The 18,816-nt window shown below is 42.6% G+C and overlaps 3 protein-coding genes across 7 annotated transcripts in view; all 3 read left to right on the top strand.

Moving 5' to 3' along the window:
• Positions 1-1,626, top strand: part of dyrk4 (dual-specificity tyrosine-(Y)-phosphorylation regulated kinase 4) — a 51,590-nt gene extending 49,964 nt beyond the window's left edge. For 2 of the 4 annotated variants that reach the window (XM_014125235.2, XM_014125234.2), the window contains one exon: positions 89-1,626. In XM_014125235.2, the coding sequence (XP_013980710.1) occupies positions 89-354 (266 nt within the window). In that variant the 3' untranslated portion in view covers positions 355-1,626. The remainder of the gene's footprint in view (positions 1-88) is intronic. The other 2 variants (XM_045688345.1, XM_045688346.1) reach the window with 1 other exon arrangement.
• A 1,799-nt stretch (positions 1,627-3,425) lies between these two features.
• Positions 3,426-7,648, top strand: ndufa9a (NADH:ubiquinone oxidoreductase subunit A9a). Of its 2 annotated transcripts, XM_014125241.2 has the most exons (11): positions 3,427-3,684; positions 4,050-4,220; positions 4,873-4,970; positions 5,107-5,198; positions 5,480-5,621; positions 5,729-5,831; positions 6,167-6,237; positions 6,310-6,386; positions 6,747-6,842; positions 7,099-7,165; positions 7,350-7,648. In XM_014125241.2, the coding sequence occupies exons 1-11, from the start codon at positions 3,630-3,632 to the stop codon at positions 7,518-7,520; spliced, it is 1,143 nt and encodes a 380-aa protein (XP_013980716.1). In that variant the 5' UTR covers positions 3,427-3,629; the 3' UTR covers positions 7,521-7,648. The 2 variants fall into 2 exon arrangements, with proteins under 2 accessions (XP_045544298.1, XP_013980716.1); XM_045688342.1 differs by having other exon boundaries at positions 3,426-3,684; positions 6,167-6,386.
• A 785-nt stretch (positions 7,649-8,433) lies between these two features.
• Positions 8,434-15,195, top strand: LOC106561363 (probable polypeptide N-acetylgalactosaminyltransferase 8). The gene is made up of 11 exons (XM_014125236.2): positions 8,434-8,725; positions 9,114-9,360; positions 9,508-9,674; positions 9,757-9,940; positions 10,041-10,238; positions 11,421-11,535; positions 11,705-11,890; positions 12,077-12,214; positions 14,254-14,349; positions 14,445-14,612; positions 14,834-15,195. The coding sequence occupies exons 1-11, from the start codon at positions 8,434-8,436 to the stop codon at positions 14,966-14,968; spliced, it is 1,926 nt and encodes a 641-aa protein (XP_013980711.2). The 3' UTR covers positions 14,969-15,195.
• Positions 15,196-18,816: the final 3,621 nt, after the last annotated feature.

The following is an 18,816-nucleotide window of genomic DNA, read 5'->3' as shown; positions in this document are numbered from 1 at the left end:
CTCTCACTCGCTTTTATCTATCAAAATAAATCTTCACAAAGTGTCAAAACTATTTATGGATTAAACCACATCATTCTGTACTTTGCAGCTGAGAAGATTGGGTCCGATAGCAATGACAAGCTGAAAAGAGACCTCTCCGCCAAGGCAGGGGGCAAGATGGTGACCACCGAGCGACTGCATCCCATTGGAGCGTCTGCAGAGGTAGAGTTGTGTGAGGGCATGGCCAAGGTCAACAGGGACACCAATCAGGAGGCGAGTGGGGAGAGGTCCGTGCATATCATCATCAAGCCTCAACTAGACGTGGGCACTGACGGAGATCAGGAATTGTCCCAGTGTCTGCCTCCTATCATGTAGCAGCACAAGGGAGGGGGCAGGAGGGCACTACTAGGCATTATGAACTTAAACATAATCAACCAGACACAGAAGATAATGCATACTGTTGTCATGTACAGGGGACCTCCTGTTTTGTGATATTCCTGTGGTCTATGAGATTCACTCTATACATTCTATAGAGTTACTTTAGTTATTCTGAGTATCGCACTGAATGCACTGTCTACGTATCATGGAGAAGATCAAAGATTCATAGTTTGGCAAGCTACCAATCCCGATTCAAACATGGGTTATTGTTGATGGGTCGTTTACTGTTTAAAGGAGGCACAGAGACAGAGACAGGATCAGTTAAAGTTACAATTCAGGAATACCGTGGTACAACAGCATTATGCTTTTGTTATGTGCATCTTTTGTGGCCCAGATCACAATCCTCAACCCCAGCTAGTGTTACCTGTTGTACATTGACTTCTTTGAAAAGGAAAAGATGCCATGCTCGCTCACCATCAAAAATGTATTGTTTTATTTAAGCAAGTTAAAAAGACTAACGTTTCGGCCTTCAATGGCCTTCATCTTCTTTCCGTTCGTTGACTTCTTAAAGATATTATTTATATTTTAGGTTTACTCTTTTACTGCTGTACTTTATGTAGATATTCCAAACCAAAGCAGCTCCGTTGTGCAATATTTTGCATGGCTTCAAAAAAAAAAGTTATTCCTTCTAGAATGGTTATTAGTTTCTGAAGGAGCGTGTGCAATAAAGGCTGAGCCAAAGAAAGTATTTTTGTCACTGCTGATCTTTCAGCTCAGCTGTGCCCTGTAAGGAACATGTTCTATTCAAACCTTTATGTCCTGCATCTTTATTAGATTGAATAATGCTATTGGAATGATATTACATAGTTATAATGGTCATTATGGTGATGATTATCCAGACATAGAAATGATGTTTGTAATGCCTTGTTTTCCCTGTACATATGTACCTGCTGTGGTTTTTGATGTATGTAATGCAGAAAATGATGTATGTGTATGTTACAGGTTATTGTAAAGTTTAGACAAGGTTTTACTTGTTCAGGTTTTACTTATATTATCTATGTATGAAAGAATAATTTTATACTCGATTATGTTTGTGTTTGTAAACATTTTTTTTACAATTAGACACTGAGAGACAATCATTTTATTAATAGTTTGTGCCTTGCAGTGTTATAATCCTTGCACTTTAGCTCTGTATTTACCTGGGATAAAAGACAGATTCTCCACATAAAAAAGTTACCCAAAAAGTAATCAAGTGAGAGTTGTGTAATCAATGATATACTGTAGCTTGCCAGGAAACATTCAGTGAGGGAATCGCATAATTTTGTGTTATCCCATGGCAGTTTCTAGAAGTCAACATAATGACAAAGAAAATAGAGCATATAGACCAGAACATCCTGGTATTGGTGACATAACCTCTTTGTAGCTGTAATGATGAGGTACAGTGTTTTGTGAAATGTATGCTGTCATTTTCCTTGCATCTGATAAATGACCTGGCTACATAAGTTTACAGGGAGAGTCACCATAATCTGTATGTATCTTAATGGGGTAGACAACTAAATTAATTGACTGTAACCAGGTTTCCATCCAAATTTATGTGGGTATAGTACATGTCGGATAAATGACAGGCCTGATGGAAACAACATCTGTTGGTATACATTACAAAAGTCGACAAAACAAAATACGCTGGGCAAGGTGAGATATTTTTGTGTCGGTAAAATGTAATATGCGAGAAATTTCAGTGGAAACGCTATTATGCGCAAATATTAACGTAATAACCATCAATCATATCGAAGTAAACTTGGAGTCACGCGATTACATGTTGTGTGGTCCGAAAGCATGCAGTTTATTAGGCTAAATCAAATCAAATTTATTTATATAGCCCTTCTTACATCAGCTGATATCTCAAAGTGCTGTACAGAAACCCAGCCTAAAACCCCAAACAGCAAGCAATGCAGGTGTAGAAGCACGGTGGCTCCCTAGAAAGGCCAAAACCTAGGAAGAAACCGAGAGAGGAACCAGGCTATGAGGGGTGGCCAGTCCTCTTCTGGCTGTGCCGGGTGGAGATTATAACAGCACATGGCCTAGATGTTCAAATGTTCAATTTGTTCAGGCTACAGATTGAATAAATGATGGTGAACTTCACAGGGTGGTGAAAGTGCAAGGTGATGACAGAGTCGGTTTAGGTAACATGAAAGAGGATGGCATTGGCATGTCTGTACAGGTAGGGTGAGTCAAACTGTTTTTTTCTACAAGCAAGCACTCACGAACACGCACACAACACACACAGATAAATCAGTACCATGGACAGCCACATCATATTTAGCTTAAATTGATTGGACTAAATCGTTGTTGGCATATTTTTGTTGTCACTGTATTAGACTAAGCATAGGTGATTAGATGATGTTGAAATGTTGAAGTTGCAATGGTTCTGGAATAGTGGATGGAGGCAGCGCCTGTTTTCTTTGCGACTTCGATAACTCTGCTTTGTTTTAAATCAATAGTTGTTTAGTAGACCGAACATTTGAAGATGATGAAGATGATGAGCTTGATGCTCCTTTCCAATAAACATCGAGGGTCTTATTCTGGCTACATGATTATCGATGCTTGGCTGCCGTTTGACAAATAAAAATAAACTCACTTTTTAGTCCATAATAATCTCATCATAGGCTATGGCCTAGCCGCACTATATTTACGAGATGTTGGCTAGACTAGAGAGCACGTGCAAATACCAGAGTGGGCACACTCTATATCACGCAACATTTTTGGGTGAGAACACCATCAGTAGAGTTGGAAATGCGATGGAAACCCATTTAACTTGTATTTTTTATTCGTTACATGGGAATTTTACCGCGAAAGGTATTTGTATGTGGACCACGTCATCACTCGCAGTTTTTATCCCCAACAAGTCAATTTGATGGAAACAAATCTCTGGTGGGAAAATTAGCATATTGTTTTTATACGGATTTTAGAATATTCGATTGAAAATCTGTCGCCAATGGGATGGAAACCTAGCTTAGTCACAAAAGATTAAAGAGTTACACTATTGAATGAGAATATAAGTGGAAACAGTATATATAGTTTACGCCTGATATGTTAGGTTAGTCCCTGGCTGGCTGGTTATATTTCAGAATAGTGATTACAATATAGCAAAATATTGTTACATTGCCAACATGTTGAAATTATAACGCTCTCAAACAAACGAATCCATTAAATCACGCAAAACCCAGAACCTTCTGACTTGCCGTACAAAGAAGCGCTTTCAGAGAATAAACATGGCGGCCGCTGCGCTCGTTAGCCGTCCTGCGAGTGTCCTTCCCAGGTTTTCAAGTGAGTAACACAAGACATGCACTTTTATATGATAGAAATGCACCGATAACTGCACTGTTGAGAGATAGTTGAAAGAATGTTTAATCTGAACATATAATAGTTTTAAAGCGACATTGCTACCCTCTGTGACCCTTTTTGTGATATGACCTAAGTTAGCCGGTTAGCTAGCTCTTGCTTACGAATACGACTAGTTGTCTAATTTCTAGCACCATGTCATATATCAGATATCAGTTTGTGCCACAGACATTTTTGCTAAGAAGGCCTATGTTTTTGGTTGGTTGATCATTTGTGATGTTGGCATTTTGAATACAGTACAACCATCAGATATTCCCCACCCCCTCTGCTTGTACTGCTCCCCCCTGCAGGTTCCTGCTCCCGTGTGGTGCTATCAGCCGTCCCTGTGACAGTCCAGCAGAGAACGGTCCACCATGCTGTCATCCCCAGAGGGAAAGGGGGGCGCTCCTCCTCCAGTGGGGTAGCAGCCACAGTCTTCGGAGCCACCGGCTTCCTGGGAAGATATGTTGTCAACCGCCTGGGTGAGTTTCACCATCATCAGTCCCGAAGCCTTCAGATGATAACCTTTCAAATTACCATGTTGTTGCCATGTTGTGTTGCTACCATGTTGTTGCCATGTTGTGTTGCTACCATGTTGTTGCCATGTTGTGTTGCTACCATGTTGTTGCCATGTTGTGTTGTTGCCATGTTGTGTTGCTACCATGTTGTTGCCATGTTGTGCTGCTACCATGTTGTTGCCATGTTGTGTTGCTACCATGTTGTTGCCATGTTGTGTTCGCTACCATGCTGTTGCCATGTTATGTTGTTGTCTTAGGTTTCTCTTTATGTAGTGTTGTCTCTCTTGTCGTGATGTGTGTTTTGTCCTATATTTATGTTATTTGTTTTTTTATCCCAGCTCCCATACCCGCAGGAGGTATTTTGCCTTTTGGTAGGCCATCAGTGTAAATAAGAATTTGTTCTTAACTGACTTGCCTAGTTAAATAAAAAATTTTTTAAAACATGGCAGCTCTGTGGTCTTCTTCAACTTATTTCTTATGTTTATATGTGATTGTGAGGGATGCATTAATTTATTTGGTTTTGTGACAATCCTCTTTGTTTACACTGCAGTGACTGCATACTTGTGTTTCCTATGGGGCAGTTATGTGTTTGTTGACCTGTCTGTTGGTTTTGTAGGTCGTATGGGTTCTCAGATTGTGATTCCTCACCGGTGTGACCAGTATGACCTCATGTATCTCAGGCCCATGGGGGATCTAGGACAGATCATCTTTATGGTGATAAAAATACTATTTATCAGATGTGACGTCACTTCACTTTCAAATCTCTTCATTTGTTAGCTAAGTGTTGTTTTTTTCTCATGCCAGGTTACCCTCAAGCCTCATATGTGCACTCCACCTTGCTATATTTCAGGAGTGGGATGCCAGGAACAAGGATTCTATCAGAAAAGCATTGGCTCACTCCAATGTGGTCATCAACCTGGTGGGACGAGAGTGGGAAACCAAGTATGGCCCAACTGACTGTATACACAAACATATTTTAGAAAAGTACATGGTTCCTAAAAAGAACCCACTGGTGGTGAACATTCACATAAGGAGTTACTCCATCACTATATGAATCAACCTACTTTTAACTACACCAGAGGCTTGAGTTACTCCTTAGTGGAGCAAAGAACCTCAACCCTGCTTCCACCATTAGGAACACTTATATTATGACTTTCTGCGAAACGTTTGTTGTACTTGGCTTTACTCAGTGTTCTGTTCTTCCTCTTTCTATCTGTATAAAGGAACTATCCCTTTGAGGACACCTACGTGAGCATCCCTCAGCAGATTGCCAAAGCCACCCGGGAGGCAGGCATCACAAAGCTGATCCATATATCTCACCTCAACGCTGACATCCGCAGCCCCTCCAAATACCTTAGGAATAAGGTACTGGCTAATGCAGAGCTCTGTTGAACTCTCTTTCTTGGACATATTTCTTTCTGGCATGTCATTGTGCAGAAATATCATGTAATGTGTATGATGTAACCTTGTAGGCAGTAGGTGAGACGGCTGTGAGAGATGAATTCCCTGATGCCATCATCATGAAGCCTGCTGAGATGTTTGGAAGGGAGGACAGATTCTTCAACCATTTTGCCAGTAAATAAGCAGAGCATAGTTCATTTCCGTGTGGCCCAGAGTAAAAACGGTTAAAAAGTTAAATAAGATTTAAATGTGATCTGTCAGAACTCTTAAGTAGACAGTGTCTGTATTGTTGGCATAATTACACAGCCTCTGTTGACTGTATAGGACTGCAAACTGTTGAGGGGGCTGTTGAACACTTGAATTTTCAGTATATTGGCAAAACAAACCAAAATAATGATTTTGTAAGGTGAGGTATTGGCTCCAATTGGTTTTGATGCAATGCTATTATTGTTTAAAAGGGGATGAGTTCAGTCATTGTTTGAATGTTTGTTTTTTCCTTTGTTACACAGACATGCGCTGGTTTGGGAAAGCTGTGCCTCTCATTTCCATGGGGAAGAAGACGGTGAAGCAGCCTGTTCATGTGAGTGTGTCTGATCTCATGTTGTCAGCCATGTCTGTTACTCAAGACTCACTCTGTGTCTGCTCTTTTCAGGTGGTAGATGTGGCCAAGGCTATCATCAATGCCATCAAGGACCCTGATGCCAATGGCAAGACATATGCACTAGTTGGGTAAGGACTTGAAATGGGCTTGACTTTTGGCTGTTTTTTAGGGATGTCAATTGCATTTCCAGTCAGTTCAGGAAGTGAAGTAAAATTCTATCCATTAATTTGAAACTGCTCATTATCAACAACTAGGTGAACCTAGTATAAATCATAAAAACGATTATTCGACTAGATGAGTTGCTTTATTGCATGGGTTTGTATCTTGTACTCACCCAGGGTATGGAATAAAATATATGATTGTGTAATGGCAGTTTCATGTTCACACATGCAGTACATTATTTAGACACGTCAACCAGCAGAATTTAGAGATGTAGCAACCAAAATGTTTGTCAGCCTTTTGGTTAGTTTTGTTTTCCTGCCACACAGACCAAACCGTTATCTCCTTCATGACCTGGTGGAGTACGTGTATGCTGTTGCACACAGGCCCTTTGTGCCCTACCCTCTCCCACGCCCTCTCTATCAGTGAGTATGCACCGGCTTCTGGTTCTGCATGGTATCTTAAATGACCCTCGGGAGGAAAATGAACTGTGTACGTACTATTATAGGCTGACTGATGAAGTGGTGTGCCAAGCTGTTAGTATGTTTAGAACACAAAAAGCCTCAAGTTTGACCAGTGGATGTGACGTGGCAAGGAACAAGGAACCTGTTGGTTTGTTTAAATGCAATACTATCAGATACGGTATGGTAAACATGTCTTACCTTTTTTCTCTGGTTTCAGTCTTGTTGCACGTTTCTTTGCAATGAACCCATTCGAGCCTTGGACAACTCCTGACAAAGTTGATCGGGTAAGAAAATGCAACATAAACAGCAAATTATAAGCATCTTTGTAAAAAGCTAATTTTATACAAATGAAGGTAAATTGGAATTTTCTTTCATGTTGTTGGCCACATGTTGAAGAAATGTGAATGAAGGAAATATGTTTAAACTTTGTCTTGGATTTGTGTAATGACCTGAATGTGTTTGTTCCAGTTCCACACCACAGATATGAAGTATCCAGGGCTTCCTGGCTTGGAGGACCTAGGCATTATCCCTGCCTCCGTAGAGCAGAAGGCCATCGAGGTCCTGCGTCGCCATCGCCGCTTCCGCTTCTTGGAGGCTGAGTTGGCCGATACCAAGCCAGCCAAGACAGTCAACTATTGAGTAGCCCGTCTTGTCTGACCGCCCAACACCACCACCATAGCCACATGCTGATCCTCCTATACAAATGTGCTGTCTTCTTTTACAAATACGCTGTACATAAATAAATAACAGATGATCGTCTAAAACTATTTTATCGTTATGATTCCATGGATCCATTAAAACAACATTCATTGTGTAGCAAAAAATCTATAAGTGTAAATAATCAGTCACCTTAACACACTCCCATCTAACGTAACATGTGCATCACTATTTATTGAGGAGATGTACTTTGAAACCACCATCTGAACGGTGTTTTAGGACTTTGAGTCAGCAAGGTTCAGCAATCTATTCTTTCCTCCAGTAACTCACGATCTGTTTTTATGGAGCCCCTCCCACAGTCCCACTACACACCAAGTCTCCACCTCCACACCAACTGATTAGATTTCAACTGTTATGTCCACGTTTCCCTCAGCAGTTATCAATGATGTTCTACATCACATATCTGGTCTTAACATGTGTGTTTGTGTAATCATGCTTGTGTTTGTAGGCCTATATGATGTAGCCTAATTGTTTATGAATGTATGTTATCCATTTATGCTTTTGTATATGTGCTATTGATATTTGTAAATCGAACAATGAAATCAAGCCACAGAAATCAAGCCATGATTACAGACATCTGTTTGTGTCCTTTGACACTATATAAACTAGTGACCCGCAGTGTTTGTCATTATAGCCTGATGAAAACAGCGTGGCTGTTGAAATCTTGGTATTAAATTATTGTGCCTTTTCTTTGTAATGTGTTATGTTAACAGTTGATCTACCTTGTCAACTCTCCATAACTGTTAATGAAGTAAATCAATGGTGATTCGCTTTCTTTTTTTTATAGGCACATGTATTCTTTGTTGATTAGATAAGAAGTATTTTATGGCATTATATGGAGGGAGTTGTAACGTCTTTAGAGGGCACAGTTACCGAATCAATGTATCTGACAAAGGGACGTAACCAGGCTGGTTGTCTACAGGTAGCAATGAAGCTCAACGTCCTGCGAGGAGTGGGAATCACGTTTGGAGCCATTATTCCTCTCATCATGTATATTGTCTATATGAAACAGGCAGTGAGTTCCACTTCCAATACAAAAAGGCTTCACCAAAAAGAGACTGCCAAGGATCAGAATACTGTGCTGATGACGAGACTGGAGAGAATTGAAAAGAACCTCAACAAACTATGTAAGTGTTTCTATGTAAGTGTTCTCAATCGCCATCTTGACATACATTCTTTGCATTTCAGTATTCTTTACTGAAGTACATGACAATATGCACAGTGATTTTTGGGGGGATTGTGACTTGTAATGCATATCTGCAATATGTATGTTATGTTGCATGGGTAATATGCTTCTGCATATGAGCTAAAATAATCCAGTCATTGTCAGTCAATCATTAAATTAATCTGCCAGTGACTCAGAAATACTGTAAAATCAAGTGTTACTTAAGAACAAAAGGGAATTGGTTCGTATTGTTGTTCGTCTTCTACTGATAGATGCCACTCATGCCAATAACATTGTCACATAGTTTTCCTCAGTGGCATCAGTAATACTTGTGAGCATTTTGTCCACAGCTGAATTAATAGAATCTAAATATCAGAAAGACCCCCCAACAAGGGAAGAAGTTGTGGTAACAGAGGCAAAGAAGATGGTGGTGCCCAAGTTGTATCCCAACTCCAACCTGTTTACAAAGTGGGGTGATGACCTCTCAGAGGAGGAGCAGAGAGAGGCCGAGGCCCTGTTCCAGAGATATGGATACAACGTCTTCTTGAGTGACCAACTGCCACTCAACAGAGAGCTGCCAGATACACGAGACAACAGGTTAAACCAACTGTAATCAGGACTGTAACTTTGCTATGGTCATGACTTGATGAAATGAGGAGGACATTTAAATATTACTGTCTGATAAATGGTAAGACACAAAGCACAGGTGGTGGTATGCCTTCTAAATAATCTCTCAACACTCAGATGTTTGCAGAAGAAATACCCCAAGGACCTTCCTAGTATTGCTGTGGTATTGATCTACCTGGACGAGGCCCTGTCTATCATTAAGAGGGCAATCTGCAGCATCATCAACCGAACCCCTGAACACCTGCTAAGAGAAATCATTCTGGTGGACGACCACAGCTCCAATGGTGCATCTCACAGTCACCATTCCATTACTAGTGGAGTAAGTATTTGTCGATAGTCTTGATTATGAATTTCTTCTCTCCACAGAGGACCTGGGAGAAAAACTAGCTGCCTACATAGAGCTCATCAACAAGGAAAGGCCGGGCCTTATAAAAAGGGTGAGACACAAGCAGCAGATGGGAGTGACTCAGGCCCGCATCTCAGGGTGGGAGCACGCCACCGCCGATACAGTGGCCATTCTGGATGCCCACATTGAAGTCAACGTGGGGTGGTAAGTGCCATGTGTGTATGGTGTTTCCCATACATTACTTGGGCAGCATCTGTCTGCTTGTCTTTGATTGATTGACCTTTGTTTTTGTCCACGTTTACAGGGCAGAGCCACTGCTGGCCAGGATCAAAGCAAACAGGACCACTGTGGTGACTCCTGTGTTTGACAAGGTCGGTTTTGATGACCTGCATGTGGAGCATTACTGGGCCAATGCACACGGTTTTGACTGGCCCCTGTGGTGCATGTATGAGTCCTTCAGACCAGAGTGGAACGAGCTCCATGACGAATCACAACCAGGGAAGTAAGTGACGTCCACTATGTAGCATCCAGCCCCATCACTATGAGACTTATTGTCTCATATGTTCTGTATTAATTAGTAGCAGTCAATAGGAATTGCAGAAGAATACCATGTACACTGAACAAAAATATAAATGCAACATGTAATGTGTTGGTCCCATGTTTCATGAGCTGAAATAAAAGATCCCAGAAATTTTACATACACACAAAAAGCTTATTTCTCTCAAATTTTGTACACAAATTTCTTTACATTCCTGTTAGTGAGCATTTCTCATTTGCCAAGATAATCAGGTGGATGGATTATCAAGAATCTGATTAAACAGTATGATCATTACATGGGTGCTCCTTGTGCTGGGGGCAATAAAAGGTCACTCTAAAATGTGCAGTTTGTCACACAACACAATGCCACAGATGTCTCAAGTTTTGAGGCAGCGTGCGTGCAATTGGCATGCTGACTGCAGGAATTTCCACCAGAGCTGTTGCCAGATAATTTAATGTTAATTTCTCTACCATAAGCCACCTCCAACATCGTTTTAGAGAATTTGGCAGTACATCCAACCGGCCTAACAACCGTAGACCATGTGTAACCACGCCAGCCCAGGACCTCCACATCTGGCTTCTTCACCTGTGGGATCATCTGAGACCAGCTACCCAGATAGCTGATGAAACTGTGGGTTTGCACAACCCAAAATATTTCTGCACAAACTGTCAGAAACTGTCTCAGGGAAGCTCAACTGCTTGCTCGTCATCCTCACCAGGGTCTTGACCTGACTGCAGTTCGGCATCGTAACCGATTTCAGTGGGCAAATGCTCACCTTCGATGACCACTGGCAAGCTGGAGAAGTGTGCTCTTCACGGATGAATACGGGTTTCAACTGTACCGGGCAGATGGCAGACGGTGTCGTGTGGGTTGAGCAGTTTGCTGATGTCAACATTGTGAACAGTGCCCCATGGTGGCGGTGGGGTTATGGTATGGGCAGGCATAAGCTACAGCGAACAATTGACTTGATTTTCTTATATGAACTTTAACTCTGTAAAATCTTTGAAATTGTTGCATGTTTTTTCAGTGTAGAATTGATTTCAATGATGTGTATTGTGTGTCTGTTGTAGCTCCTACTTCTTGTAGCAGTGCTTTTACTTCCTGGTTGGTTCCACATAATCACTCACTGACCTTTTTTTTTTATAGGAGTCCTTCTGTCATGGGTATTTTTGTGGCACATCGACTTTTCCTTGGAGAGATTGGGGTACTTGATGGTGGAATGAAAATCTATGGAGGAGAGAATGTTGAGCTGGGGATCAGGGTAGGTTGAGCTGGCTACCATGGCGTAATGGCTGCACAAATTACAATATCTGATGTCAAGTAACTAAGGAAATTGTCCTCAGTTGGGTATGTATTAGATTTTTGTCATTTTACAAGCACATTTCAGAGTATGTTTTGTCTCATATCTTCAATAATATGTTTTATTCCAGGTGTGGCTGTGTGGAGGAAGCATAGAGGTAGTGCCTTGTTCTAAGATCGCCCACATTGAGAGGGCACACAAACCTTACGCACCTGACCTGAGTTACATCATGAGAAGGAATGCACTGAGGGTAGCTGCGATCTGGATGGATGACTACAAAAGTAATGTGAACATTGCTTGGAATCTTCCGTTGAAGGTAGGGAAATCGAGATGAGGGCAATTCCATGGAAACGGAATTACACTGACTGGAATTGCCCATAAACCTCTGTGGGTCGGGCAACGAAAAAACAAGACAATCTTTCTTTCCTATAAATAGCCTGTGGAAATCATTTTGATGAGATGTTTTTCTAACAGTATTATTTTTGTGATGTATGCCTCCTAGGATCATGGGATTGATATCGGCGATGTGTCAGAGAGGAAGAAGCTCAGAGAAAAGCTTGAATGTAAGCCCTTCAAGTGGTACCTGGATAACGTGTATCCTACACTGGCCACCTGGGGGGAGCTAGTGGCCTATGGAGGAGTAAGGGTTACATTATTACTAATTCCCTCACCAGATTAATACAATGTACAGAATTATAACTTTGACAACACTTTATCACTCTGATATTTGCTAGGTAAATGCCAAACAATGTTTAACCAAATGAGTTCAAAGGTCTAATGGTATATAATTCTATTCCATTATTTTCATGGTTGCAGTAGCAGCACACTAAAACAAAGACGCACTATGACAAACAGTTGTAACAATCAAATGTTCTAATTTGATGGTGGATATTTATTAAGCAGTCATAAAACTAAACAATCAGGCGTTTAGACAGGCAGCCCAATTCTGATATTTTTTTCACTAATTGATCTTTTGACCAATCACATCAGATCTTTTTCAGAGCTGATCTGATTTGTCAAAAAAAATAATTAAAAACGCAAAAAAAAGTTACAAATCAGTATTGAGCTGCCAGTCTAAACGCAGCCTAATAGTCATGGAAACATATCTTCTTAGTGAACGCATAGCATACTGTCTACTGGTTCAAACTATGGAGCCAAACCTACAGTGAGGGAAAAAAGTATTTGATCCCCTGCTGATTTTGTACGTTTGCCCACTGACAAAGAAATGATCAGTCTATAATTTTAATGGTAGGTTTATTTGAACAGTGAGAGATAGAATAACAACAAAAAAATCCAGAAAAACACATGTCAAAAATGTTATAAATTGATTTGCATTTTAAGGAGGGAAATAAGTATTTGACCCCCTCTCAATCAGAAAGATTTCTGGCTTTTTAAAATTTTATACAGGTAACGAGCTGAGATTAGAGAGTGCTCCTAATCTCAGCTTGTTACCTGTATAAAAGACACCTGTCCACAGAAGCAATCAATCAATCAGATTCCAAACTCTCCACCATGGCCAAGACCAAAGAGCTCTCCAAGGATGTCAGGGACAAGATTGTAGACCTACACAAGGCTGGAATGGGCTACAAGACCATCGCCAAGCAGCTTGGTGAGAAGGTGACAACAGTTGGTGCGATTATTCGCAAATGGAAGAAACACAAAATAACTGTCAATCTCCCTCGGCCTTGGGCTCCATGCAAGATCTCACCTCGCGGAGTTACAATGATCATGAGAACGGTGAGGAATCAACCCAGAACTACACGGGAGGATCTTGTCAATGATCTCAAGGCAGCTGGGACCATAGTCACCAAGAAAACAATTGGTAACACACTACGCCGTGAAGGACTGAAATCCTGTGTTTTTCTGCTAAGGGGACAGGACAACTTCACCGCATCAAAGGGACGATGGACGGGGCCATGTACCGTCAAATCTTGGGTGAGAACCTCCTTCCCTCAGCCAGGGCATAGAAAATGGGTCATGGATGGGTTTTCCAGCATGACAATGACCCAAAACACACGGCCAAGGCAACAAAGGAGTGGCTCAAGAAGAAGCACATTAAGGTCCTGGAGTGGCCTAGCCAGTCTCCAGACCTTACTCCCATAGAAAATCTGTGGAGGGAGCTGAAGGTTTGAGTTGCCAAACGTCAGCCTCGGAACCTTAATGACTTGGAGAAGATCTGCAAAGAGGAGTGGGACAAAATCCCTCCTGAGATGTGTGCAAACCTGGTGGCCAACTACAAGAAAGGTCTGACCTCTGTGATTGCCAACAAGGGTTTTGCCACCAAGTACTAAGTCATGTTTTGCAGAGGGGTCAAATACTTATTTCCCTCATTAAAATGCAAATCAATTTATAACATTTTTGACATGTGTTTTTCTGGATTTTTTTGTTGTTATTCTGTATCTCACTGTTCAAATAAACCTACCATTAAAATTATAGACTGATCATTTCTTTGTCAGTGGGCAAACGTACAAAATCAGCATGGGATCAAATATTTTTTTCCCTCACTGTACCTGTACTGAGAAGGCCTGGTTACAGATCCACCATGGTATAAAGGGCAATGTGAAAAGAAAATATCAAGAGCCGGTACAGTTTGGTTTGGCTGGGCACGGTAGTGAAAAGAGGGAATTAGTGTACCACCAAATATTCTTGCCTAAACACACCTTCTTCTTGCATCTCCAGCTGCAGAATGACCTCCTGCAGAGCCATTGTATTGATGAGGGGACTGTCCCTGGGAATATACCCCTTCTTTATGGATGTCATTTCTATCCACCACAGGTATGTTTGTATTCTGTGTATGTGTCTGTGTATTATATCATTTTGTGCCAAACAATCCGTTCTCCCTGTCTGTTGAATAATGTTATTTTCCACAGCAATGTTATTACAACACTGATGGGGAGATCTACGTGGGTGGGATTAAGTCTCACAAGTACAACAACAACCGGTGTCTAGTTGATCCTGGCACTGGAAATACACCAACGCTGCATGATTGTAAGCTGGCAACGGAGAGGGGACTACACAAGCACTGGGATTTCCAACAGGTAACCTGTAATCAGACCTCTGGGTCAAGATCATACATTTTAGAGCTTTCTTCTTGAGCAGGGTTTCCTCTACTCGGTCCTGTCCAAACTGTGCTCTAGAACAGTGGTCTATGCACCACACCCAAACACAGTTCCATCAAAGCCTTATTCATAACAGCATTCACTTAACAAGCATGCAAAGTTCATCCAAAGTTATTTTATATATACGTTTGTTTTTCCAGGGTCAAGCCATCAGGAACACACACACAAATAGGTGTCTTGAGATTGCCCAGGGACAAAACTCATACTATATGCTGGTCATCCAACAATGCACTGGGCAAAACTGGAGAATTCAACATGTCATAAGAGAGTTCTAAAACACCCCCATGGACAAGTTGTTGGGGTCACATTCCTGAAATTCTAGATGTGACATTTGTGTTATCTATCATAACTGTTTCAAACAATATCTTGCCAAAAGAAAATACAAAATTGATTTTATGCAGGGTATTGACAACAAACATCCAATGTAGACAATTGCATTATTCTCTTTCTCTTGAAAAACATGACACAAACAGACAGAATAAAAGATTGCATTGTAAAATAATCTTGTTGATGGTGGTTCTGATTTTCAGCTTTTAGCTACCAATGTGTACATAATAAACTAACATGTACCATGCACTGTATATTGAATGCATACACACAAAAATATTTTGGGGGGTCTTAGCATTGCTTTCTTGTCATTGTTCCTCATGTTATGTCATTCATAAAATACAGTGGCTAGCGAAAGTATTCTCCCACTTGGAATTTTTCTATTTTGTTGCCTTACAACCTGGAATTAAAATAGATATTTTGGTGGCTTTGTATCATTTGATTTACAAAACATGCCTACCACTTTGAAAAAAATAATAAAAAATAAGACAAAAAAAATGAAAACTTGAATGTGCATAACTATTCACCCCCCCAAAAGGCAATACTTTGTAGAGACACCTTTTGCAGCAATAACAGCTGCAAGTATCTTGGGGTATGTCTCTAGAAGCTTGGCACATCTTGGCACATCTAGCCACTGGGATTTTTGCCCATTCTTCAAGGCAAAACTGCTCCAGCTCCTTCAAGTTGGATGGGTTCCGCTGGTATACAGCAATCTTTAAGCCATACCACAGATTCTCAATTGGATTGAGGTCTGGGCTTTGACTAGGCCAAATTACTTCTATATGCGCATCGAGGCAAGCAACACTGAAGCATGCATGAGAGCACCAGCTGTTCCAGATGACTGTGTGATCTCCCTCTCCATAGCCAATGTGAGCAAGACCTTTAAACAGATCAATATTCACAAGGCCGCAGGGCCAGTGGGATTACCAGGACGTGAACTCCGTGCATGCGCTGACCAACTGGCAAGTGTTTTCACTGACACTTTCAACCTGTCCCTGACCGAATCTGTAATACCAACATGTTTCAAGCAGACCACCTTAGTCCGTGTGCCCAAGAACACCAAGGTAACCTGCCTAAATGACTACCGACCCGTAGCACTCACGTCTGTAGCCATGAAGTGCTTTGAAAGGCTGGTCATGGCTCACATCAACACCATTATCCCAGAAAACCTAGACCCACTCCAATTTGCATACCACCCCAACAGATCCACAGATGATGCAATTTCTATTGCACTCCACACTGCCCTTTCCCACCTGGACAAAAGGAACACCTATGTGAGAATGCTATTCATTGACTACAGCTCAGCGTTCAACACCATAGTGCCCTCAAAGCTCACCACTAAGCTAAGGACCCTGGGACTAAACACCTCCCTCTGCAACTGAACTTCCTGACGGGCCACCCCCAGGTGCTAAGGGTAGGTAACAACACATCTGCCACATTGATCCTCAACACGTGGGCCCCTCAATGGTGTGTGCCCAGTCCCCTCCTGTACTCAGTGTTCACCCATGACTGCTTGGCCAAGCACGACTCCAACACCATCATTAAGTTTACCGACAACAGAACAGTGATAGGCATGATCACGGACAATGATGAGACAGCCTATAGGGAGGAGTTCAGATACCTGGCAGTGTGGTGCCAGGATAACAACCTCTCCCTCAAGGTGATCAAGACAAAGGAGCTGACTGTGGACTACAGGAAAAGGAGGGCAGAGCACCCCTCCATTCTCATCGACGGGGCTGTAGTGGAGCAGGTTGCTACCGCACGGCAAGCTGCACCGGAGCGCCAAGTCTAGGTCCAAAAGGCTTCTTAACGGCTTCTACCCCCAAGCCATAATACTCCTGAAGAGCTAACCAAATGGCTACCCGGACTATTTGCATTTTTATGCTGCTGCCACTCTCTGTTTATTATCTATGCATAGTCACTTTACCTCTACCTAAATGTACATATTACCTCAATTACCTCGACTAACCTGTGCCCCCGCACATTGACTCTGTACCAGTACCCCCTGTATATAGCCTCATTACTGTTATTTTATTGTTGCTCTTTAATTATGTTCAACAACAAAAAATTATTGTATTTATTTATTGTATACTTGTCACAATCGTCGTATTGAGCGGACCAATATGCAGCGAGTATGTGAATGCTCATCTTCTTCGGTCCCGTGTAGCTCAGTTGGTAGAGCATGGTGTTTGCAATGCCAGGGTTGTGGGTTCGATTCCCACAGGGGACCAGTACAGAGGAAAACATTTATGAAATATATGCATTCACTACTGTAAGTCGCTCTGGATAAGAGCGTCTGCTAAATGATTAAAATGTAAATGTGATGTTCTTATTTATTAAGAGGATCCAAAACACTGAAACAAAACAGCGACGAAAAACAGTCCTGTAAGGTACTATGACTATACATGGAAACAACCACCCACAAAACACAAGCTGAAAACCCCTACTTAAATATGGGCTCCAATTAGAGGCAACGAAGAACAGCTGCCTCCAATTGAAGGCCAAACCAAAACCCTGAACATAGAAATAGAACTAGAAATACAAACATAGAAATACATGACATAGAACAGTACCCAGAAATCCCAACAACACAAAACAAACACACCCCTGTTATGTCCTGACCATATTACAATAACAAAATGACCCCTTTACTGGTCAGGACGTGACAGTACCCCCCCCCCAAAGGTGCAGACCCCGAATGCACCTGAGAAAAAAAACCTCACAAAAACAATAACCCCAAACTAAAGGGAGGGAAGGGAGGGTGGCCACCGTCACCGACGGTTCTTGTGCAACACCCCCCCCCTTCCCAATCCTCCCCCCTACGGAGGTGGCTCAGGAGCGGGACGCTGACCCCGCTCCTCCACTGGCTCACCCCATATTGGTGGCGCCTCTAGAGCGAGGTCCCTCGCCGCCGACCCCGGACTGGGAACCCTCGCAGCGGGTGACTCTGACTGCGCCGGACAGGCGGGCGACTCTGGCTGCGCCAGACTGGCGGGGTGGGGCTGGCTTTGGAGGCGCCAGACTAGTGACACACACCTCAGGGCTAGTGCGAGGAGCAGGAACAGGATGTACTGGACTGGGCAGGCGCACTGGAGGCCTGATGTGTGGGGTTGGCTTTGGAGGCGCCAGACTAGGGACACGCACCTCAGGGCTAGTGCGAGGAGCAGGAACGTACAGCCTGCACAACCCTTCCTGGCTCAGTGCTCAACCTAGCCTGGCAACGCTGAGGAGCTTTCACCGATCGCACCGGCCTTTGAATGCGTCTGGGCAATACAGTGCGCATTTCCACATATCTCGGTGCTTTCTTGATCCGTCGCTCCCCATAATAAGCACGGGAAGTTGGCTCAGGACTCCGACCTGACTTAGCCATACTACCCGTGTGCCCCCCCAAAATTTTTTTGGGGGGGCTGCCTCTCGCACTTGCCAATCGGTGCGTTTAACGCCTCGTAATGGTGCCGCTCCGCCTTAGCTGCCTCCAGCTCCTCCTTAGGGCGCCGGTACTCCCCAGCCTGGTGCCATGGTCCTGCCCCATCCAGGATCTCCTCCCAGGTCCATGACTCCTTATAGCTCTCTGCTGCTCCTTCCTCCGCTGCTTGGTCCTCTTTTGGTGGGTGGTTCTGTCACGTCCGTCGTTCGAGTGAGACCAAGGCGCAGCGTGGGTTGGGTTCATCATATTTTAATATAAACGGTGAACCAACAAAACAATAAACAAGAAGCAACACAACGAACGAACAGTTTCGCAGGCTACAAACAGCAATGAAAAATCAACTTCCTGCCAAACCAAAACCCTGAACAT

This window comes from Salmo salar, chromosome ssa10 (genome assembly GCF_905237065.1).
Source record: "Salmo salar chromosome ssa10, Ssal_v3.1, whole genome shotgun sequence".
Classification (NCBI taxonomy): domain Eukaryota; kingdom Metazoa; phylum Chordata; class Actinopteri; order Salmoniformes; family Salmonidae; genus Salmo; species Salmo salar.
Note: the sequence above shows the minus strand (reverse complement) of the source record. Positions and strands in the feature narration are given on the sequence as shown.